General features: G+C 43.7%; 2 protein-coding genes across 7 annotated transcripts in view; one reads left to right on the top strand and one right to left on the bottom strand.

Moving 5' to 3' along the window:
* Window positions 1–22,662, bottom strand: part of LOC118401191 (RNA polymerase II elongation factor ELL2-like) — a 54,480-nt gene extending 31,818 nt beyond the window's left edge. For 2 of the 3 annotated variants that reach the window (XR_004829193.2, XM_035798492.2), the window contains exons 1-4: window positions 22,522–22,659; window positions 19,647–19,697; window positions 13,639–13,686; window positions 204–331 (exon numbers count right to left, since the gene is read on the bottom strand). Coding sequence is in view for 2 of the 3 variants with exons in the window: in XM_035798492.2 (XP_035654385.1) it covers window positions 204–331; window positions 13,639–13,686; window positions 19,647–19,697; window positions 22,522–22,659 (365 nt within the window). In the remaining variant the exon portion in view is untranslated. Of the gene's footprint in view, window positions 1–203; window positions 332–13,638; window positions 13,687–19,646; window positions 19,698–22,521 lie in introns of all 3 variants that reach the window. The other variant, XM_035798493.2, reaches the window with a different exon arrangement.
* fkbp16 (FKBP prolyl isomerase 16) overlaps window positions 21,507–24,199 on the top strand; it is a 49,921-nt gene continuing 47,228 nt past the window's right edge. Inside the window, exons 1-2 of one of the 4 annotated variants that reach the window (XM_035798500.2) lie at window positions 21,507–21,604; window positions 22,622–22,672. Coding sequence is in view for 1 of the 4 variants with exons in the window: in XM_035798503.2 (XP_035654396.1) it covers window positions 22,636–22,672 (37 nt within the window). In the remaining 3 variants the exon portion in view is untranslated. The remainder of the gene's footprint in view (window positions 21,605–22,621; window positions 22,673–24,199) is intronic. The other 3 variants (XM_035798503.2, XM_035798501.2, XM_035798504.2) reach the window with 3 other exon arrangements.

Below are 24,199 nucleotides of genomic sequence, written 5' to 3' on the forward strand. Positions count from 1 at the left end.
ACCCATATTAGCAAACGTTATTCATGTCAAATGTTACATTTCTCTAGTATAGGCTACTTATCGTAATAAACAATATCAGCTAAATGTCTACATTAAGTGATCGGTATGGTCGGTGTCGAGAATGTTTGGTTTATCGGCCCAGCTCTACTGTGAACTGACTGAATTCCATCTGTGGTTCTCTGAAAACAGTAGAGTGGGCTTACCCTGAGACATGCTGGTGGATGCAGTCAACGCTGGCCTGAGGTTTGTCTTTGCTATCACTGGACAGGTAGAAGGAGAAGACCCGGAGTGCATCTGGGGCCTCTGGGGATGGGGCAGGGATCTTGATATACTGTTGTAAGGGGAAACAGAGAGTGCATTAGATCACTAAGGAGATCATGTGTAAAGTTATAAAAATTTTATGACCAAGCAGTTTTAGCATATTCAGCTGTGCTTTCGGTTTGCATATTCTACATTTGAGTAATTTAGCAGATGCTCTTATCCAAAGCGACAGAACTGAGTACATACATTTCAATCCTTTTTTTTTTTGCTGGTCCCTGTGGGAATTCTAAACATGCTAAATAAAACGCCTTGGGTTTGTATCATACAATCCGAAACGTTTTGGTAACTAGTGTATAAAGGACCGCAAAGGATGAGCCTTACGTTAGTCATCAATTAGGCTACACATTTAATTGGAGAGCAAAACAGTGTAAATCGGAAGTCTGAGGTCATTGCCATTACGTATTAGTCAACTGCTCGGGGTGACAGCCAGGCAGTCTCTGGCTTAATGTGATTTCAAATGAAGCCCCATCTGAAGCATATGAAAATCAACTAGGCATAGCATATCACTTTTCCAAACTAAATCAGCACACATCTTGAAATCTGTGCTGTGGCTCTATTCTCATCGATTACACAGTATTTAATCTGTGGTTGCTAACTGAATGCTGTGTCCTTTTTGTTTGTGCGTTTAGTTCACAATCCAAACTCACGACGCGCGGGCAAGTCCATGCGAAAGTTCAGACGAAAATTCATATTACAGTTCATAGAAAAATGTCAAACGAAGTATAGAATCAATCTTTAGGATGTTTAACATTATTGAAGATTTGTCTCAACTGGAGGATTCCTTTGTCTTCAGAAATGCAATGGAACAGAGCTAACTCTCACGTGAGCGTGCGAAACTGAGCTCGTGGCTCTCTGCCAGACCTCTGACTCATTCCCCCCCACCTCACAGTGGAAGCATCAAACAAGGTTCTAAAGACTGTTGACATCTAGTGGAAGCCTTAGGAAGTGCAATATGACCAATATCCCACTATCTTCGATAGGCAATGAGTTGAAAACTTACAAAACCACTTCCTGGTTGGATTGTTTCTCAGGTTTTTGCCTGCCATATGAGTTCTGTTATACTCACAGACATCATTCAAACAGTTTTAGAAAATTCAGTGTTTTCTATCCAATACTAATAATATGCATATATTAGCAACTGGGCATGAGTAGCAGGCAGTTTACTCTGGGCACCTTATTCATCCAAGCTACTCAATACTGCCCCCAGCCATAAGAAGTTAAGGGTATATTGTATATTAATAATATTGCATTGTATTGTATCTGCAACTTTTCCACATACCACTTGGCCAAATTAGTTTAATCTGCAAGCAATATTGATATTTAAAAAAAACAATAATAATTAAATAAAATCTCTGGCCTGGACGCCCTACTGTACCTCTGCGAGCCGCAGACCCTACTTTGGGAACCACTGCTTGTATCAACCTTGCAGCATTGCTGTTTTGATGTTATTGCTTTGGAACAACACACAGTTATGTATTGAGTACTTAAAAAATAAAAAAGTATCTCCCCAGAAGGTGATTAGAGTAAAGGTAATCTAGAAGTGTATTTGTTAGTGGACAAAAGTCACACACACACACACGTATGCGTGTGTATATATACAGATACTGTACATATTTTTTTTATTTAACGAGGCAAGTAGGCCACTGGTTATATAAGCCACTGGTTAAGCCAATAACCCAGGCCACGTGGGACCTCCTATGTCCCAAAGTGGCAACCTCTAGTCAGCTGTTGGAACAGTGAGGCTGATATCCTGCCCTTAAACATAGGGACTTGTGTCTCGCTACATAGGTGATAGTACAGTAGAATACTGTCCAGAGCTCCCCTGGAATCAAACAGACCCACAGGGAGCTATGGGGCCCTAAACCAGCTAATGAAATGGCCTAAAAACCTACTTTCACAGAATGGCCAATTAAAACACTGGAAGTCATTAACTAACATTGCCGTGTACTTGAACACACTGGGTGCCGACTGCCCTTTCATTCCAGCTGAAATGGACAGTTTTGTTGATGCTGAGCCTGTGCCCTAGATTCAGAGGACAAAATGAAAGGGACAGAGTGATAGATGGTCCACAGAATGATTATCACTTCTTTTGACCCAGCATGATCACTGACTGACTGAGCGCAGCCATATAGTCCTCAGAAATTAGGAATTGTTTCCAAATCATCTGAAAAGAAGTCACGTTCACTTCCCTAGTGGTCTCAGACTAGGGTGAGATGGCTAACACAAAAAGGGCTCCATGTAATAGTTCCCTTTTATTATGAGCACTAAGACAAACAGAGGACAGTCAGTGGGCCTTGAAACAGCCTCTTTAGCTTAACTGTGGAAAGTGATTGATTCCAGGCTGACTGGTAGAATGCACAGTGCCTGAGGCCGATGTGGCAGGCAGGACTCTAGCTGTCACAAATGCCCAGTCATGCAGTACAGCCAAAAGCAGTTTCTGTAGCGTGTAGCCAATAAACAGCTTCTCTTTCAACACCCCCCACCCCTTCTTCTACTGAACTCCACAGCGAGCTTTGCACTCCCCCCCCATCACCCTCAGTGCTCTTAATAGCACCCAACACACAATCCAACCATCGACACACACAAAGCACAAGGCAGCCCACAAAGCCATGGACACTTTTGATATCAAACTGACTATTAGTTATGTTGACCTATATCTGTCCAGCCCTTCAGATGAAGTGGTGGGGCAGTATTCCACTAATGTCTGCTTCAGGTTTCCACTAATTAACTGTCATCAACCAAAAAAGCGTCAAAGTAAATAGGAGCAACAGAAGAGCCTTGCCTTCAGGACCTATTATAATAATATAATAATAATATATGCCATTTAGCAGACGCTTTTATCCAAAGCGACTTACAGTCATGTGTGCATACATTCTACGTATGGGTGGTCCCGGGATCGAACCCACTACCCTGGCGTTACAAGCGCCATGCTCTACCAACTGAGCTACAGAAGGAAAGTGGTAGCGGTCTTGACCAAAACGCCAAGCAACAAGTCATAGAGGCGCTCCAGAAGTAGGTCAAGGCAGATATCATTCTCCTTTGCTGTGCTTTCTTTCAAATGGAGATGCTGATAAACAGCTTGACTGCCCCCAGGCGAGAGCACAGTTCAGGATCTACAGTCTTAGCTCTGCAATCACACCCCCCACCCCATACCACCACATCCCCCTCAGTCAGTATGTGCCTTTGGGTCGAGGCAAACAGCAAGCACCCCCCCCCCCCTCCAGCAAAGCGTTAGAATCACCCTCTCCTCCCCGCCACCGTGCACACATCATATTCTAATTCTAAATCACTGTTACTCAGGTCAGTCCATTCTGAAGTTGACCCCCTTTTATCCACAGCTTCCTTCTCCACCTTTATAACCATAACGTCATTAGTTCCCAGCTCTATGCTTCCTGGCTCATGGGGGAGCTGCTCCTGGTTCCTTTTAGCCCATACATTCCCTTATGTGAAGATGAAGGGCCCCCAAAATGAGGCATTCCAGTTAAAATCTCTGTCTGAGCACACAGGGGCCATCCTTGACTTGCTACCTGCAACTTTTTCTCTCTCATCTTCGGGTTACATTTCCCAGGACAGTTGTTCATGCTGGAGGGTTTTCGAACAAACAATCAAAAGAAAAGGAAAACAAAACCTTCGGCCTACATTTTGTAGGCTTTTGTGTGCGTACAAAAAAAAAGAATTAATAATCTACAAAAATGCTGTTGAAATATTTATAATTTTTTGAATGTCATTCAATTATTGGTGGGCTCCCATTTCCAAACTGACGGAAATCTACCATGACTTTTCCCCTCATCCCAATCTGTTCCAGAACCACAACCCACATTGACAGGTAAGTCTAATATCAGTGTGAATAACAGAGGCTGTACCATGAAGCTGCCCTTTCCATCCCTGATTAAGCCAGGGGAGTCCCACACTTCCGCAAGTCACATGAAAGGACTAAGGTCAAACATCTCCTAAGCTACGCTGCAGCTGAGGCCGTATGCCACACCTCAACATCAGCTGTCAATGCCTCCAACTAACTTACTAGGCCAACATGTGAATGCTAAATAGTGATTAGTTTCCCTAACTGCGGGAATTAAGCTTCACCCTTCGGGTCTGTACTCCTACGATATTTTATCTGCCCATTCCTAAAGGGACATTTCAAATATATAGTAAGCTATGCCATATTACACCAAATGTATATTGTTCAAATCATTGTACAAATGTTCAAATATCTCATGACAAGACAAGTTAATTTTTTTTGTGAGAATGGATAACATATGCAAATGATTCTAAACACTCCCCAGCACAACAAATGGAAGTCGCTGTGCTACAGTGGACCATCAGGAAAGTGGTACGGCAGTCAGATTGGCCCAGTAGTGTCCATCCTGTGAGCTGAACTTGGCAGTCGGACAGTTAGTGTCGTCCTTGCCAAATGGCATTAGATCGACAATCCTCAGCACCTTGTCAGAAGAGCCTCTCTACAGGGTGCCAGGGCAGATACAATAGCCCCCTCTGTGGCCCGGGCCCAGGCACATCTGCCGCAGCCTGCACACGGCCGGGGCTGGATGGCTCTGTGTGTTTGGAGATGTCAAATACTTTCAGGCTGTTGTAAGGTATGAGTTGGACGGGAACGGAACAACTTGGCGTGGGTTCTGCCGTTAGAGCAGGACCAATGCCACCCTCACTGGTGTCCATGAAAAATTCCCCCTTACACGATTTAGTATTTATCACCTTTAAATTACATTTAATAATGCTCTTCTCCTGCCTTACGTTTGGTGGCAGATGAGGAAAGGATTCTGGTAAAGAGATGTTTTTCCTACAGCTAACCACACATCTGCTAGGAAGATGAAGTCTTTTTTGGTGATGTTTTTTCTTCTTCTTGGGTCTGTAGATGTAAGCGGACAGGCAGAGATCCCAGCTCTATTTAGCATGGCAGCACAGTGATGAGAGCAAGCGCCTAGATATACAAACATGATTTACTATAGACTGTGCCTCCTGCCTTGGTCTGTACTGACACTGCTGGCCATTGTCCTCCCATCCCAGTCTGCCTTGGTCTGTACTGACACTGCTGGCCATTGTCCTCCCATCCCAGTCTGCCTCTGTCTGTACTGACACTGCTGGCCATTGTCCTCCCATCCCAGTCTGCCTCTGTCTGTACTGACACTGCTGGCCATTGTCCTCCCATCCCAGTCTGCCTCTGTCTGTACTGACACTGCTGGCCATTGTCCTCCCATCCCAGTCTGCCTTGGTCTGTACTGACACTGCTGGCCATTGTCCTCCCATCCCAGTCTGCCTCTGTCTGTACTGACACTGCTGGCCATTGTCCTCCCATCCCAGTCTGCCTCGGTCTGTACTGACACTGCTGGCCATTGTCCTCCCATCCCAGTCTGCCTCGGTCTGTACTGACACTGCTGGCCATTGTCCTCCCATCCCAGTCTGCCTCGGTCTGTACTGACACTGCTGGCCATTGTCCTCCCATCCCAGTCTGCCTCTGTCTGTACTGACACTGCTGGCCATTGTCCTCCCATCCCAGTCTGCCTCGGTCTGTACTGACACTGCTGGCCATTGTCCTCCCATCCCAGTCTGCCTCTGTCTGTACTGACACTGCTGGCCATTGTCCTCCCATCCCAGTCTGCCTCGGTCTGTACTGACACTGCTGGCCATTTCCGCTCATTCCAGTCTGCCTCGGTCTGTACTGACACTGCTGGCCATTGTCCTCCCATCCCAGTCTGCCTCGGTCTGTACTGACACTGCTGGCCATTGTCCTCCCATCCCAGTCTGCCTCGGTCTGTACTGACACTGCTGGCCATTGTCCTCCCATCCCAGTCTGCCTCGGTCTGTACTGACACTGCTGGCCATTGTCCTCCCATCCCAGTCTGCCTCGGTCTGTACTGACACTGCTGGCCATTGTCCTCCCATCCCAGTCTGCCTCGGTCTGTACTGACACTGCTGGCCATTGTCCTCCCATCCCAGTCTGCCTCTGTCTGTACTGACACTGCTGGCCATTGTCCTCCCATCCCAGTCTGCCTCTGTCTGTACTGACACTGCTGGCCATTGTCCTCCCATCCCAGTCTGCCTCGGTCTGTACTGACACTGCTGGCCATTTCCTCTCATTCCAGTCTGCCTCGGTCTGTACTGACACTGCTGGCCATTGTCCTCCCATCCCAGTCTGCCTCGGTCTGTACTGACACTGCTGGCCATTGTCCTCCCATCCCAGTCTGCCTCGGTCTGTACTGACACTGCTGGCCATTGTCCTCTCATTCCAGTCTGCCTCGGTCTGTACTGACACTGCTGGCCATTGTCCTCCCATCCCACTCTGCCTCGGTCTGTACTGACACTGCTGGCCATTGTCCTCCCATCCCAGTCTGCCTCGGTCTGTACTGACACTGCTGGCCATTGTCCTCCCATCCCAGTCTGCCTCGGTCTGTACTGACACTGCTGGCCATTGTCCTCCCATCCCAGTCTGCCTCGGTCTGTACTGACACTGCTGGCCATTTCCTCTCATTCCAGTCTGCCTCGGTCTGTACTGACACTGCTGGCCATTGTCCTCCCATCCCAGTCTGCCTCGGTCTGTACTGACACTGCTGGCCATTGTCCTCCCATCCCAGTCTGCCTCGGTCTGTACTGACACTGCTGGCCATTGTCCTCCCATCCCAGTCTGCCTCGGTCTGTACTGACACTGCTGGCCATTGTCCTCTCATTCCAGTCTGCCTCGGTCTGTACTGACACTGCTGGCCATTGTCCTCTCATCCCAGTCTGCTCAGTCATGGCTGCTGCTGTGAGCTGCCTGTCTTTTGTTCTTGCATCTTCCCCCACACAGCTGAGTGCAATGGCCCGTCGGCCCGCCTGGATTATTCATGAACAGCATGGACGTGTGGTTGGCGGGCGGGTGGGAGAGGGGGACAGCACTGTCACGGTGTGGCTCCCCGCTCAGCTCGTGCATGAGGGATAGCACTCCACAGTCCCCGCTTTCCTCTCCCTCTGGAATGTGGTCAACACTAAAGCATCCCAGCAAAGGGACAAACAGAACAGAGAAAACTAGTCTGGGAGGAGGGGAATGGGTAAGAGCTGGTGCCGAAAAGCATTCCCTCTCTGCATCTCTTCACAAACAGCCATACGCACACACTGGATCCATGTGTACTATGGGAAACATAGCTAAGACATTCACAAAGAAAGGCAACGTTTTTCCTCTGGAGGCTCCACACAGAGGAATTGGTCAAAAAGGAAAAGAAAGCTTACAAGTGGCATTTAAAAAGGAAGGCATAATTCCAGTGACACATGCAGACAACTATAGAAGGCAACACAGGCAGACGATGCCTCAGGGAATATTCATATTAATTCCTACTCTCCACAATCCTCCCACTGTTTACCGTATGATCAATGACTCTGTGGTGACTCAGATTGTGAATACAATGCATGAGATCACCTCTCCTTTAAAACCAGGCTTTTATTGAGGCTGGCTTTTTGTTCCTGTGCTTCAAGTCAGCCTGACCGTTGAGGGGGTTGGTAGAGAAAGACTGAAGATCCACAGAGAGGAGGAGTGGGGGTCTGAAGGGGGTTGTGAGGGGAGTAGGGGGTGGGCAATTGTTGTGGCGACAACATCCCCCAAGGTATTGGCTCTTATGCCAAGCTAAATTTGCCTTCTCCAAGAGACTGGGCTAATCTGTCAACCTCAGCAAACACATGGGTCACCAACTCACCCCCTCCCCTCAACATCCCCTCTCCTCCCAGTAGTGTTCCTGTCTGAGTGGATACACAGATAGGGGGGGTGGAGAACACTGATGGCAGGCTTCATAGACAGCCCATTTCAACATTACATGCAGACACTTTTCCACTGGTTACTATAGTTACAGTGTTTGAGGATTATGTAGGCCCATGTCTAACCATAAGGCTTGGGGGTGGAGGGGGCCGTATGTGCTGTGTGATGTGTTTTAATCAATTGTTTAATTACAGTGATCATGACCAACTTTAAGAATGATCCAAATACGCCCTTTACCGGACCTTGATTCCAAACAGTCGGTAATCCTTTAACAATTCCCAGATTGTAACATGGGAAAGTACATCCAAATCTGATGAATTTACGCAGAGCCTCAGAGAAACAAGACAAAATGGAAAACATGCACCGAGCGGTGACGTGGAAACCCAGTGTGACCAGATAAGCCTTGCCTTGTGCATGACAAACAAACACTCATAAACCAGCACATGCCCAAACCCACACAAAACATACAGTGAAACCTCAGTATACACCAAAGTCCTCTTTGCACACAAAGTATATCTCCCACTGTCAATGTGGTAAAGATTATCTTAGGTTGTTATTCTTCTTTAGGTTAAACAATAGCTCAGTCTGTAGTACTCGAGTGATTTGAGCCCTAAAAGAACAAACTACACACTGCAGACAAACCCTGCCCTTTGACCATTCCACTTCCCTAACCATGTTTGTTTCCCGGGGCAGCGTTGCATGTATCCTGTTGTGCTGCATTTTTAAATGGCGGAAAAATAATGGATGTGGGAAGAGTTCAGGAAAAGCAACCATTGCAGATAGCCCAACAACCAACGAGACCAACAGAAAGATTGGAGGAACAGAGGATTGCTCTTTCTTACATCACATACTGGTTTCCACTCTCGCTGATGGACGTTTTGTAGCACTAGTGCGTTCAGTGATGTTATTACCCTCCAAGAAGGTAACTTCTGGGTCAGTCCTTACTGGTTTACAGAATGGTGAGGCATCTTCCATGAATGGGATTAGATCCAACAGGATCTCATTGGTCTAGCCTATTCTTCTGATATCATTTAAATATCCATCATGATCCCAGTTAGATGTAGTAAGCATTTGCTAAAGTGGCAAGATGTCTCACAGAATGACTACATCCTAAATTCTACGTCGATTATATGTCGGCCAGGCATTCTATTCTGATGTCTCGGCGACGTTTTGCTAATGTGCAAACACTCTCCAATCTACATATTCCCTACGCATTTTGATACGTCTGCCAAAAGTTGTGCGTGCTTTTTGGGATATTCCTAACACTGTTATTGGAATGTAAAAGAGAACACTAAGACTGTACAAGTATAAACAATTGGGGGTGTTTCAATCAGTCTTTCTAATAGATTTTTGACCTGTGCGAATAAACAAAATGGTTGACCTAATACTGTATGTGAGCAGAGCTACAACAACCTCCTGGAACCGATAGTCATCCTGGTGAGGATACTACACACAGACTGTGCCAGGCCAGACAGATCAGTGCTGCTGGGAATCAACGGTCTCAGTTCAATGCTCCAAACAATCAAAACTCTATACCTTCAGTTCCATATCAGTGTTAAGTTACGTGTTTAATTGCTACACAAAAACGAGCTAAAATATGCTCGTTAAAAAGCCCTTGTTGTGCGATAACTTGGATAATATCATCGGCAGCATAGCCTAGTGGTTAGAGCGTTGGACTAGTAACCAGAAGGTTGCGAGTTCAAACCCCCGAGCTGACAAGGTACAAATCTGTCGTTCTGCCCCTGAACAGGCAGTTAACCCACTGTTCCCAGGCCGTCATTGAAAATAAGAATGTGTTCTTAACTGACTTGCCTGGTTAAATAAAGGTAAAATAAATAAAAAATCAAATGACTACTTCGGAGCTACATTAGCAATCTCAATATCAGAGGAGCTTGCTAAAGAAAGAGGGCCAGTCTTCCCTGGACTGGGAGAGGTCTCATGCGGCTTGTCCCTCCGATATGTGATCCCAAAATGGGGCCAACAGCTTTGCCAGTCAAAACAGTGGGCCTCAGACACGCAGGGCTTTTTGCCTGACACATCTGGATGAATAGAGCGGCGTGTGCCCTTTCAGGCACACGTGGGACGACTCCCCCAACCTCTGGCTGAGCCACTGGGAAAGGACCTTGCTCTAACCGCATTCCTCTTATTGTTATTCTAATTAGTGTTCGGGGAAAAAAAATACTGACTGACGGGTGTGCACACACACACACACAGAACAAGAGCTCATTTGCAGTGCGAAAGGGAGGCGGAGCGCTCTGGGTGGGGGTAGATGTCTCCCAAGCCAAGGCACGGGGTGAAACGGCACAATAATCTGGGGGGGCAGATGGGAGGGGGCAGCAAGCTGATCCTTCACACACAGTCGTCATGAGAAGATCTCTGGGAAGAATGCTCCCTTCCTCTACTCTCCTCCTCTAAGCACCAGCCAGTCTTCAGTTCGATAATATCTGGATGGTCTGCCCAGCAGCTATGTATATCAACTCTTATATGCAAGGTATTCCCCATATCTGGAGGGGGATGAGATCACCATCAATGTGAAACAACACAGAAAGAAACTGCTCTGCAATATATAGCCCAGACAGATTATAGAGAGCACACGTTTTTAAAAACTGTGGCTGTAACACTGTATTATAGCATTTCTGGCACGAGCAGAGATCCCATTTTGAGGGCATACTGTACCAGCAAAACAATGCTTAACCCAGATCCTTTCTCTAGTTCTTATTTGGGAAGCTGAGTGGGAAGGAAAACAGGAATCTCATCATTTGCAAGAAGATTTCTGGAGGCAAACAGGAAAGTGATCACACTGAAGGATTATGTGATATAATTCTATCCCCACACAACAGAGCCATGAGGAAATAGTGTGCCAACCTAATCCAAAAATCAACACTATCCAATCTCACAAATTGCAATATCCCTACAATGAATGAATTGTCACCATATGGCACAAATACTGTAACAGAGCTCATTGGACAGAACTCTTGCTAATAAAGACAGACGCTACCTTAGGTGTGGAAAAACAACTTGAAAATCACACACTGTTCATTTGTGTACATGCACTCGACATGAGAGATGGATAATATGTCCAATGCTGTGAAAACGCAGTAAAAAAAAATACAAATCACCAAAGAGAGCTAAGAGCTAATAAAGGATTCCATTTCTACTAAGCAGACATAAAACATGCCAGCTAAAAGACTGCTTTGCCAGCACTACAGGAAAATAAGCACTAGGATGTGAAATTCCAGACCATGAGAACCCAAACCAAAACTGAATAAGTTCCTAGATCCCAAGTGCCGATTTCAAAGTAATCCAGACCTGAATTCCTTTTAGACTGAGAGCTTTTGTGAAATGGGAAAAGAATTTCACATAACACTCTCGTCTTCACGTTTATTTCTTTACAGTTGCGTCACCTGCTCCACTTTTAATTTGTTAGCTTACATGACAAGGTTGTTATTTCTTTAACCACTGCAACTGAAATCTCATTACTGATCAAGCTTTTCAATTTTCTTCCCTTCAATAACATTCTGAATATGACAAGGATAGCTAGTTGTTATGAGCAAATGGTTCCAACCTTATCACTGGGGGGGACAATGTGGGCACTTGTCAGGCATGAGTGACTACACATCACCAGGTGATACATAGTTGGCCACATAGCCAGAGGAAATCTGTGTGTCAACCGCAGCATGGCATTGCTTGATCTGGGGACTAACTCCTAACACCAAAGGTGTTGGAGAGAGGCCAGCAGAGTGGTTATGGGAATTCCCTTGGATTACTGGCACTGGAAATGGAAATGTGACATGAGCTAGCAAGCCCTGAGACAAGAGCAGGAATTGTTTGAACTGGTAGGGCACATCTAAGAGGACACTGCCACCTGTCACAAGAATCACCCCTCTCTTCACCCACTCTTCCTCTAGGCTAGTAGTTTTTCTAATATGTTGCTCTGGATAAGATGGGCAAGGACACTTTACTGTACTGTTGTAAGGCACCTTAGAGCCCACTGGTCCCCCTCTGTCTGGTGTACTCCTCCAGTCTGCCATGTTACCAGCATCCCCCAACAGTAACAGCTTAATCTGCTCTCCCTCCAACGGCTGCAGATAGCTCATTAATGCCCAATCGGCCTGCGCAGGGGGGCGCTGTCAGAGGGGGAGGGAGCCTATACTTGAATTCCGCCAAAGCAATTTGAATATGTAATGTGCCAACAAATATATAATCACAAAATCCTATTCAGTGATTAAAGCACACTTCAATTACACACTAAACAGAACGACTGACGTTCCCTATCCGTATTCATCTTGTGTGTTTTGCATATGTTCAATTACACTCGCTGGTTTGCATATGCCTTAGATAGGTTTGTTTTTACCTAAGCTACATTCTGTGTCAGAATACTTTATTATTTTCTGATGAAGCGCCATAAAGAACTGTGCAGACAGAGGGAGAACAACTCCACGGCTGCCATAGCATCCCCCTTTCCTCATCTCGGCTCTTTCATGTCTACACAGAGACAACAGGCGTGGAGACATGGGGCTCCCTTGGGTTCACCAACTCCCCAACCTCCTCCCCCTCTCCAAACAAAGCCTTTCCAGTTGCCAGCCTGACCCAGTAACCTGGCTAGCAGCCTGAGGGTATGGTGTACCCGCTCTTAGGGCCCATGTGAGCGCGCAGGCCAGCGTTTGTGTACAGAGCGAAGTCACTTTCGTCAATGCAATCGGCTCTTGCAGGGATTAGAGCAGCTCCTTTTAGACAGGGCTGATTGTGTGGTAAATGTGCAGTAGGCAGCGCTGGGGAGGCTGCTCTAGTGCCCCGGCTAATCTGGTTGGACACAGGCATCTTTCTTTACTGCAGTTTCACAGGAATGTCTTCTCCATTTCACTGCCAAGTGTTTCTGTAGGTGATGTACTAAGGTCTGACTACACTCAGCATCAAGGATAATATGACACAGAGCCACATTCAAACAAACCTGCATTGCAGTATTTATGCATTTGCAATATTACCTTTTACCCCCGTAGCCAGATAAAAATCACAAACATGATCCTGGAATACTGTGAGAATACCAGCTATATGATTCCAGTTTTCAGAATGACTGGCAGTACTGTACTTGTGTAAATAAAGACTCTGTATAAACATTGCTGTGGCAGGACCAATTAAATCCGGTTCTAAATCTAACATGGAAAGAGCTGCCTGAAACATAAACCTTAACTCACACGCCACAAATGCAAAGGGAGGCCACATTAAACACTGATAGTCTCTTTGCGAGGCAGTCAAGCTTTTAATGTATTTATAACGACAAATATGAGAACTGCTCCACTCTACTGTATATCCCTGTAAGGCAACAATAACCACCAGCTGAAGAATAGAACAAGATCCTCACAATATGTGCCATCCAAATCAGGCCTTCGGGGTTTAGTCAGTGGATGCACATGCATGCAACTGAACTGCCCTCCTGTTTCAAGCCATTGGTTTTGGATCTCGTGAAAAATGCAGTGGCAGAGCGGTCGCGAGTGCTGCCTGTACGGCAAATCAGAACTAATTAAAGCATTTCATTTCTAAAGCTTTAGAAAGGAGGTGCAAAAACACATTCGTCTTACCCCCTGGCTCCCCTTGAAGCAAACTGCTGGCTGATTTGGTAAGGATCCCTGGGAAGGAGGAGAGAAACGGAGAAAGTGGTTATCATTTAATATAACAGACACAAGCATTGCAGATAAAATACAATTGATCCTAAAAACACATCAGGTAGCATTTAAAATATTGAAAGGAAATATTGTTATTTCATATCTGGTCAAGATATGCTAGCAAATACCTTTTCTGCAATTGCACGCTCAACACTGTCGATTTCTCACAAAGCAATCACCCTTTATTCATCAAGCTAACAATGTATTACAACAGTACTACTTAGTTCAATTAGACCAGTGGGGAAAATTATACCCGTTAGCCAACTATCACAATAATTAGAGTTTCCTATCGCTTATTTACCCCAATGGCCAGCGTACAACTTCTTAAGTGTTCATTCAATAATAAAATGTGCTCTTAAGGCTTTGTGAGTGTGCTCATATCCGTGGCCCCTCACCAGTATCATGGTTCTACACGGCCAGGTCCACAGATCAAGGGGCTTCACTGCTAATCTGCACTGGAATGTGTCTGATTAATCACTCTAGAGCACAGAAACCTTGTTTCACTCAATCAGTTCTCATAGTCAATTGGAAATGGGGGGGCGTATCAACGGAAAAGCCTCATCACAAAGCTTTTAGTGTAAAATCCCTAATAATTTTCTTAGCTGATTACTAATTGTACCTTCGTTTACAAGTGGGCTACATTTGATCGGTTTGTGCAAGTCACAGTACAGTCGTTCATGTACAAAGCTGTCCCCCAAATAAGCCTTTATCTAACCATAAAGAGGTGACCATGCTGTGCATGCTTCAGGAGTTCCTCAACATTCAAGCATCAGTACCTTAATATGACCAGAATGTAACATTGAAGAGAACAAAAAAAAACTGTTCTCTGCTCTCTGAAGTACTCCTAGCGATGGTACAGGGTCAAGAGATAAGAGCCACTATCTGAAAGTTACAGCTGCAGCCATGGTCAACAGGCCTGTTTATCTATTGTAGATGGTTTTGGGAGAGGTCATCATGCTCCTTTCTTTCCCTCTGGTCATTGCTTAACAGGCCTACAGCTCACTTTGTATTTTAAAGTGTAGGCTTATTAGAGATCCATTTCTTTTCATAGGTAAGAGATGCAGGATAAACGTGATTAACAGAGGTTAGGGGCTGCCACTTTGCTCCTATAGTCGGAGTGAAACCCATAATGACCAGACTTGACCACTGTTGCTGCTTTCTGACTGTAACACCAGTGTTACACTAGTGCAAAGCACTTAACCCTAATTGCTCCAAGGCCGCCATTGATAATGACAGACCCTGGCCGTGACCTCACTCTCTGGGGGGATATGTGATATGCAAAAAACAAATATCCAGAAATAGGACAAAATATAAGCCCCCAAATGAAAAAGAAAAAAAAAACATTTGGGGAATGTGTGTATAGAATCTGATGTTATACTAGGGAAATTGTGTTTGTATCTAGGGCTGACAGTGAAGACCTGTGAATAGCAGAATCAACAACCTCTGGATAATCAAAACAGTTGCTTTGTGAGAAGGTGTTAACCGTTGAAGGAGTGCGCAGGTGTGCTGAATGAGTAATATGATCAGGGCTCTAAAGTCCACCCCTTTTGGTCACATATGCTCCAAAATAGTTTTTCTGCAAGAACTGCCATTTTAGTTAAATAAAAACATTCGCTAGGCTCTAGGTCGGCTGTACCTGCGCCAAAACTCCAGTATTTCTCATTTTCTCTCTAGTTTGTTCTCAATCTTCTTTAAAAAAAAGAAAATGGTAAGCCAACATGTCAGCACTTTTATTTCTATGACTGATCAAAACAAGTTCTCATGTCCCTCTGCAGCAGATGAGCAACTTGAGTATTTTGGCAAGAAATTTGTTTGGAGCATCGAATTGCAATAAAATGCCAGTATCGAATCGCAATACATATAGAATAGTGAGAATTGCAATACATAATTGTATCGGCACCTAAGTATTGTGATAATATCTTGTTGTTAGGTACCTGGCATTTTCTAGCCCTAATTATTAGAGAGAAACTAATTGTTCAAAAGTTATGACCTACATGTAGGCGCTACATTTTTTATTTTGCACAGTGGTGGGCCGCATTTACACATTCATAAACCATGTCGCAGGCCGTTCTAAAACTATTCGTGGGCATCTAACCATTTGTTTACACCCTGTTCGGTTAGCTAGCAGATAACAATAGTAAAAGTGTGCTTTTACACAATGTAGAAACCTAATATTCCACAAATGACTAATTTCATTAATAGGTATGTGTATCAACATTTTAGGTTATAATTAACAATGTCTAAAGGGTTTTTGTTTCTAAGGCACAGCGTGTGCTTCAAAAAAAATAGCTGCAGTTCATATAGGCTTTATCTCAATCAATGTAAAACTCTACTTTTCTGGTGCTACTAAATTTATTTTGTGCTCCTAACTTTAAGTTGGGAGTACCAGTGCTACCAATTATTTATTTTATTTTATTTTAGAGCCCAACATATAATCAACTAAAACCCACACAGAATTTATACATGAGCTATGAATATTTGGTTAAGAGAAAATAATATATATAATAATAATCTACTTTGACTGTTGAAATGAGAGCAGAATTAGTCTACATTAGTGAGACAAAACACCTGTATATTTTACTCTGCATCTGTTTATACTGCAGCAGCCTACATTGGCCTTCAACAGATGAGGAAGTTTCCATGCATTGTCATTGGGGAAAGCAACCCATAGTTCTACACCACCTAACAGACCAATAAGCTCTGGAATTGGGCAAGGTTTCAAATGTTTAAAAGGACACCACCAGAGGACAATGCCACCCACCCCTATTTCAATGTAATTCCTGTTCTAGAGCGGAATCGCTCGTTTAGGTTCCACCTCCGAGGGATGACGCAGGCTACTTAAACATATTCACGAATTGGGGAAGGGAAGGTGATTTCCACATGGAGTGGAGAAACATCAATAAATAGCTCCACTGACAGCTGTCAGTACCCTATCCTGCAAACCTTATTTAGCTAGCTCCACTGACAGCACCCTATCCTGCAAACCTTATTTAGCTAGCTCCACTGACAGCTGTCAGTACCCTATCCTGCAAACCTTATTTAGCGAGCTCCACTGACAGCTGTCAGTACCCTATCCTGCAAACCTTATTTAGCTAGCTCCACTGACAGCACCCTATCCTGCAAACCTTATTTAGCTAGCTCCACTGACAGCTGTCAGTACCCTATCCTGCAAACCTTATTTAGCTAGCTCCACTGACAGCTGTCAGTACCCTATCCTGCAAACCTTATTTAGCTAGCTCCACTGACAGCACCCTATCCTGCAAACCTTATTTAGCTAGCTCCACTGACAGCTGTCAGTACCCTATCCTGCAAACCAGCTCCACTGACAGCTGTCAGTACCCTATCCTGCAAACCTTATTTAGCTAGCTCCACTGACAGCTGTCAGTACCCTATCCTGCAAACCTTATTTAGCTAGCTCCACTGACAGCTGTCAGTACCCTATCCTGCAAACCTTATTTAGCTAGCTCCACTGACAGCTGTCAGTACCCTATCCTGCAAACCTTATTTAGCTAGCTCCACTGACAGCTGTCAGTACCCTATCCTGCAAACCTTATTTAGCTAGCTCCACTGACAGCTGTCAGTACCCTATCCTGCAAACCTTATTTAGCTAGCTCCACTGACAGCTGTCAGTACCCTATCCTGCAAACCTTATTTAGCTAGATACACTGACAGCTGTCAGTACCCTATCCTGCAAACCTTATTTAGCTAGCTCCACTGACAGCTGTCAGTACCCTATCCTGCAAACCTTATTTAGCTAGATACACTGACAGCTGTCAGTACCCTATCCTGCAAACCTTATTTAGCTAGCTCCACTGACAGCTGTCAGTACCCTATCCTGCAAACCTTATTTAGCTAGCTACACTGACAGCTGTCAGTACCCTATCCTGCAAACCTTATTTAGCTAGCTCCACTGACAGCTGTCAGTACCCTATCCTGCAAACCTTATTTAGCTAGCTCCACTGACAGCTGTCCGTACCCTATCCTGCAAACCTTATTTAGCTAGCTCCACTGACAGCTGTCAGTACCCTATCCTGCAAGCCTTATTTAGCTAGCTCCACTGACAGCTGTCAGTACCCTATCCTGCAAACCTTATTTAGCTCGCTCTACTGACAGCTGTCAGTACCCTATCCTGCAAACCTTATTTAGCTAGCTCCACTGACAGCTGTCAGTACCCTATCCTGCAAACCTTATTTAGCTAGCTCCACTGACAGCTGTCAGTACCCTATCCTGCAAACCTTATTTAGCTAGCTACACTGACAGCTGTCAGTACCCTATCCTGCAAACCTTATTTAGCTAGCTTTTGTTATCAGTTGTTGCTGTGATTTGTTTTACTCCACCATATTCAGAAGATTAGCCAGCTGGCTAGGCTGTGGCTGGTGCTAGATTTTTCATAAGCATTTAGGGAAAACACAGATGGAAACCAGTATCTTTGACTTCGTCATCTATTGTCGTCTCCAAAGTTTTGGCATTTTCCATAAATTGTGGCCACGAATCCGCCACAGAAACAGTAATAAGATGAAGCTTGTTATGGATACCCACTGAAAGGTTTAGAGACATGCGTTTTTCTACATTGCAATGGACACGGTGCAACCTTTGTTGCCTGGTAAGTGGACTGAGAAGACATTCTCATTTACAGCAACAACCTGGGTAATAGTTACAGGGAATATAGGCTGCTGGTATGTGGGCTGCTGGCAGGATTTGGCTGCAGTATAGCAAAGCCAAATCAGCCCGTGCTCATGGTTCTCACAGAGGAAGTGAAATGATAGGCTACTATGACTTTGCCCATGATGCACTCCGCAAATCACATGTAACAACACCCTGAGCGCATCAGACACAAAACACCAATACAAATGTAACAGCACAACAACAACAAAATTCATAAACATGTTCCTTCAAATGTCTTTCGCAGGTGCCTTTTCATTACAGGACAGACACTTCTAGTTTCTAGCTGCACCAATCAAAGCAGTGGAGCGTGTAGTGAAGTAAAAACCATTTATCTTGACGGGGGGGGGGCAGATATGCAAAATGCAACTTTGAAAATTACTATAATTTTCTGATAAAGTAGCACTGCAAAAACATTAGTTTTACATCCCCTGTTTTAATTTGCTCCACGGCTTAGGTGGCCAAGTGGACTCAAGGCTGTTTGGCTCAGCTCAGTCGCAAAGAGGAAGAACTTTGCAGCTGTTTTTGATTAAGAAACAATGCCATGCTCAGGGGTGGTAAGGAAAAACACGACAATGACACAGATTTCTACAAAATGTCCCATTTCGGATTTCCCATTTCAATTCCAAATTAGCGCAACTGGCTGCAAGATGGCCCTATTATTCATTTTACATCGTTTGTCATCTTATGCCCAAATGTAATGTATTCAGCCAGCAATATCTCATGTCCTCCATGGACCGGCTCGTACACAAAACATCCCCCTACAAAAGGGTCAGTTTCCTCAACTAGATGTATGGCTCGTCGGTGGGAGAAAAAAAAAGTGAAAATATTTCTGCTGTCTTAAGAAAAAACAACATTTTCCACAACCGTTTTTGGATTTTCTGTCAACTTCCGGATGTTGCACGCCACGTCAGTCTGTTGTTCACTTCTGGCTGAGCTTGCACCACAACATCAGGAAGTAGCATCACCTAGCACGGTGATGGAAAATAGTGTTTTATTAGACAGTACTAATATTTTCCCTGTTTTTCCTCCCACCGACAAACCATTAAATCAAGTAAATGAGGAAACCAATGCACCTTTAAAGCCTGAATGGAGGCTGTTGTGTACGAGGTCCATGGGGACACGAGTGTATTACCAGCTGGGTTGAATACGTCGACGTTGAGAAGTAATAGGTTATCAGGAAGAACTACGCCCTCTACAGGTCTTGGCGCTAAAGCCCAACTATTTCATACTTTGACTAAAACGATGACTTATTGACTTACAGTAAATCGATGTGCAACATCATGGGTAAGGTCCGGGCATCGTGTTTCAGTCTAAAAAAAAATAAGTGAATTTCTTATTAAGTCCTATTAACCTGAGTTGAAGAGCAACAGTATATAGTCTGTGACGTGAACAGACAAAAGCGGTGAGGGAGGAGCACCCTTCTCAAATCGAACAGTAATCTGCACTACTCTGTCAACAAGGCAGCATGGTGCATCATCTGGAAACATACATCATATCTTTTCCATAAAATATACACTACCGTTCAAAAGTTGGGTCGCTTAGAAATGTCCTTGTTTTTGAAAGAAAAGCACATTTTTTGTCCATAAAAATAACTTCAAATTGATCAGAAATACAGCGTAGACATCGTTAATGTTGTAAATGACTATTGTATCTGCATACGGCTGATTTTGAATCGGAATATCTACATCGGTGTACAGAGGCCTATATTTCAGCAACCATCACTCCTGTGTTCCAATGGCACGTTGTTAGCTAATCCAAGTTTATCATTAAAAAAAGGCTAATTGATCATTAGAAAACCCTTTTGCAATTATGCTAGCACAGCTGAAAACTGTTGTTCTGATTAAAGAAGCAATAAAACTGGACTAGTTGAGTATCTGGACCAACAGCATATGTGGGTTCGATTACAGGCTCAAAATGGCCAGGAACAAATAACTTTCTTCTGAAATTTGTCAGTCTATTCTTGTTCTGAGAAATGAAGGCTATTCCATGTGAGAAATTGCCAAGAAACTGAGGATCTCGTACAAAGCGGTGTACTACTCCCTTCACAGAACAGAGCAAACTCAAAAATGTGGCTGTTCACGGATGAGTCCTGGTCTCAATTGTACTGGGAAGATGGCAGACAGCGTAGCGTGTATGGCGTCATGTGGGTGAGTGGTTTACTGATGTCAACGTTGTGAACAGTGTGCCGCATGGTGGCGGTGGGGTTATGGTATGGGCAGGTATAAGCTGCGGACAATGAACACAATTGCATTTTATCAATGGCAATTTGAATGCAGAGATATACCCCGACGATATTCTGAGGCCCATTGCCATGGCCGCCATCACCTCATGTTTCAGCATGATAATGCATGGCCCCATGTCGCAAGGATCTGTACAAAATTCCTGGAAGCTGAAAATGTCCCAGTTCTTCCATGGCCTGCATACTCACATTACATGTCCCCCATTGAGCACTTTTGGGGTGCTCTGGATCGATGTGTATGACAGCGTGTTCCAGTTCCCGTCAGAAACTTTACACAGCCATTGAAGAGGAGTGGAACAACATTCTACAGGTCACAATCAACAGCCTGATCAACTTTATGCTGAGGAAATGTGTCACACCAGATACTGACTTGTTTCCTAATCCACGCCCCAACCTTTTTTTAAATGTATCCTTTGACCAACAGATGCATATCTGTATTCCCAATTACTTGATATCAATTGATTGATTTCCTTATATGAACTGTAAATCTTTGAAATTGTTGCATGATGCGTTTATATTGTTGTTCTGTGTAAGTGCACGCACATGACACTTTGGCAAAAAAAATGGCTTTATAATATCACACGAGTATCTGCACTCTCATTGTCTAGAATGGTCCCACCGTATCTTGTCTCCTTCCGCCTGCCTTACATCTTTGAGGACATGTATTTTCATTGTTAGAGGGACTATCTTTTCAATATAATAGAAACTCTTTGGCTGTGGGCTTTGAACAGAGCACTTGGCTCAATCACGCTCGTGAGACCAGCCCGGTTCCAAAACAACTGCAATCACCTTTCACCCGGTGTAAACTCCTCTCACCAGCGTTACCGGTGTAAACTCCTCTCACCAGCGTTACCGGGCCCAGATAATCGAATCCCCTCACTGCACAAAAGCACAGCAACAAAACTGCCCTGCCACCACCACCCAATAGCAACAAGAGACTCCAGGGTTGGGGTGACAAGTTTTCATGTCCTAAATAAGGTATTTATTTCTCACCAAATACACCACGTTTAGAATAGATATCCTTTGGAAATTTGAGTAATTTAGAAACGGTTACACATTATCCATGTCACACTGGCATATTGCTATTAGGCTAGGCCTACACATTTTTCTAAATGACAAACTGCAACATGTTATCAGAAACCATAATAGGTCATGTAGGCTGTTACTTTTGAAAGTAACACCATTGCTGGATAGATGAAAGCCTACTTTCGATGGCCTACATTTATGCTACATTCAAGCTAAGAATTAAAATGTTAATTATTGTTATATTTAGAGCCTAAATATGGTGGCTATGTCGCCATGATCTGTCTCAGAGACTATCCCAATGTTAAAAAGTAGACTACAAAAGTTATGAAACGACAATGTAGTTAGGTGCTTTATTCCAACATATCACGATCATTTAAAATACTTGCATTGTTATTTTCTCAATTACGAATAGATAGCCCAAACGTGAAGTCTGTCTGAAGGAATATGACATGTTTACTATAAAACACCAATGGATCACATACATACGCTAATATTCTACACAACAAACATGCATCACACAAATTACATGTCTCATTCTTTTTATCGAAATCGGTGGCGTTTTCCAAGCAATTTTAAAACAAACTCAAATTGTGTATTGGATGCTATGGCATTATTTCCATGAAGTCCCATATAATCAAGCAACCATAGCCTACTTAAACGGAACGCTTTCCCATCGACCAATAAAGCTTACACCGATACAGTGCAAGCACAGGGAAGTGTACAATCACCACATAGGCTACTGTGTCGCTGACACTTTTGGAACTTTTTACCCCAGTGGTCTACCTCTTTTCACTGAGATTAGACTAGTCGGAGGAGTATCCAAACAAACACCTGCGCGATTAGTAAATAAACAATTGTCTAGGACTTACCTTCAGATTCTGATAGGCTTCAAGCGTTCGAATGGCGGTATCGGTTAGCTTGACGTGAAATAGCGTTTTATTTTGAGCTTTCTTGTTGATTTTTGCACAGGAGAGCCCATACCGATGCTCCTGTCTCAGCGCTGCCATGACTTCAACTGGGGTAAATTGGCGACATTCTCATTGAAACGTCACTTGGACCTAGGAGGAGTTTACATTGCCTGCGTTGCCGTGTTCACGTCACACACACACACACACACACACACACACACACACACACACACACACACACACACACACACACACACACACACACACACACACACACACACACACACACACACACACACACGAATTATTAATTTGAATGTCTTTGTTTTGATATTATAATAACAATGTCATACAACATGTTTGCATAATAATCCTTCTCAGTTTTTTTCTACTAAATAAGAGGGAAAAACACATTGAAGAATTGCTTGTGACAGTTTTTTTTGTTTTGTTATGCTTCTATTGTGAATATGAATCATAATCATTGTTATTACTATATTGCATAAAGTGAAATATATCATATAATCTCCTTTTTGTGTAGCCTAATACAGATAACTATGTTTATAACCAATGTTCTAATTCATTCTACAGCCCTGGGGTCATAACAAATAAAAACATTATTATATCTTTTTTGCAACAACAAAAATAGCCTATGGTCCGTTGATCAGCTGGGCCGATCCCCTGCTCCTAGACAGATAAGGTGAAACAGACAGTGATGAAAAACTAGGACATTTGGGTTAATTAAAAGGTGTAATCCCTAACAGACAAGATGCTTGGGCAGTGGTTAAGGAGATCTATCACAGTACTAATGGAGTATTTTTACTTGTCATATGGCCATTCGAGGTTCTCTATGACTATCTGGACCAGACTATCAACAACACATGCCTCACAGCAAATGTACAGTACATAGCCTAGTGCAGTATGTTGTCTTTGGCAATAATGTGAGAGGAGATAATGAATTCAGACCCCAGAGATTATCACTGTGAATGTTCTTGTCGGTTGTAGCTACTATGTGGGACAATATACCTCAGGAGATTTAACAACCCAAATCCAAACTCTCAAGTGATGGTATTACGGAATTGTAGAATGCAAGTGTGGCTCTTGCTCAGCTGTGTATTAGTCTAATAAGGGTCTTTTCAGTAAATGTCTCTAAGCTGTTTTGCAGTGCTACAGTATTAAGGGGGTTGGGGATAAAACAGAGCGGGATCATCAAACCATATGTAGGTGCAATTAGAAAGCCTTGTTCATGTTGCGTTTCCACACAAACTAAAATACATAATACTCACAAATCATTTTGAATTCATACAGCAAAAAGTAGATACTTTGTATTGGAATTGACCTTCTTTAGTGCATTTAATTTAAATCAGAAAATAATTTCTCCATTGGATGCTAAATTAATTAATCTAACATTATTTTGATATTTTCTATGCAGATAATATGCATCGTTCTTAAATCAGTCTATACATAATTGATAAACAAGACAAGTGTAATCCTGTCTATCCCAATACCCATTTCAGGTAAATAACCATAGCATTCACTGCAAAGCTCATTTTCCCTTTAGTCAAGTATATTTAGTTTAGGTATGACAGTACTTTTGGTTCCCTTTTCCTGTTGCGACATGACCAGAAACAACAATGACACA

The sequence above is a fragment of the Oncorhynchus keta genome, chromosome 22 (assembly GCF_023373465.1).
Source record: "Oncorhynchus keta strain PuntledgeMale-10-30-2019 chromosome 22, Oket_V2, whole genome shotgun sequence".
Lineage (NCBI taxonomy): Eukaryota > Metazoa > Chordata > Actinopteri > Salmoniformes > Salmonidae > Oncorhynchus > Oncorhynchus keta.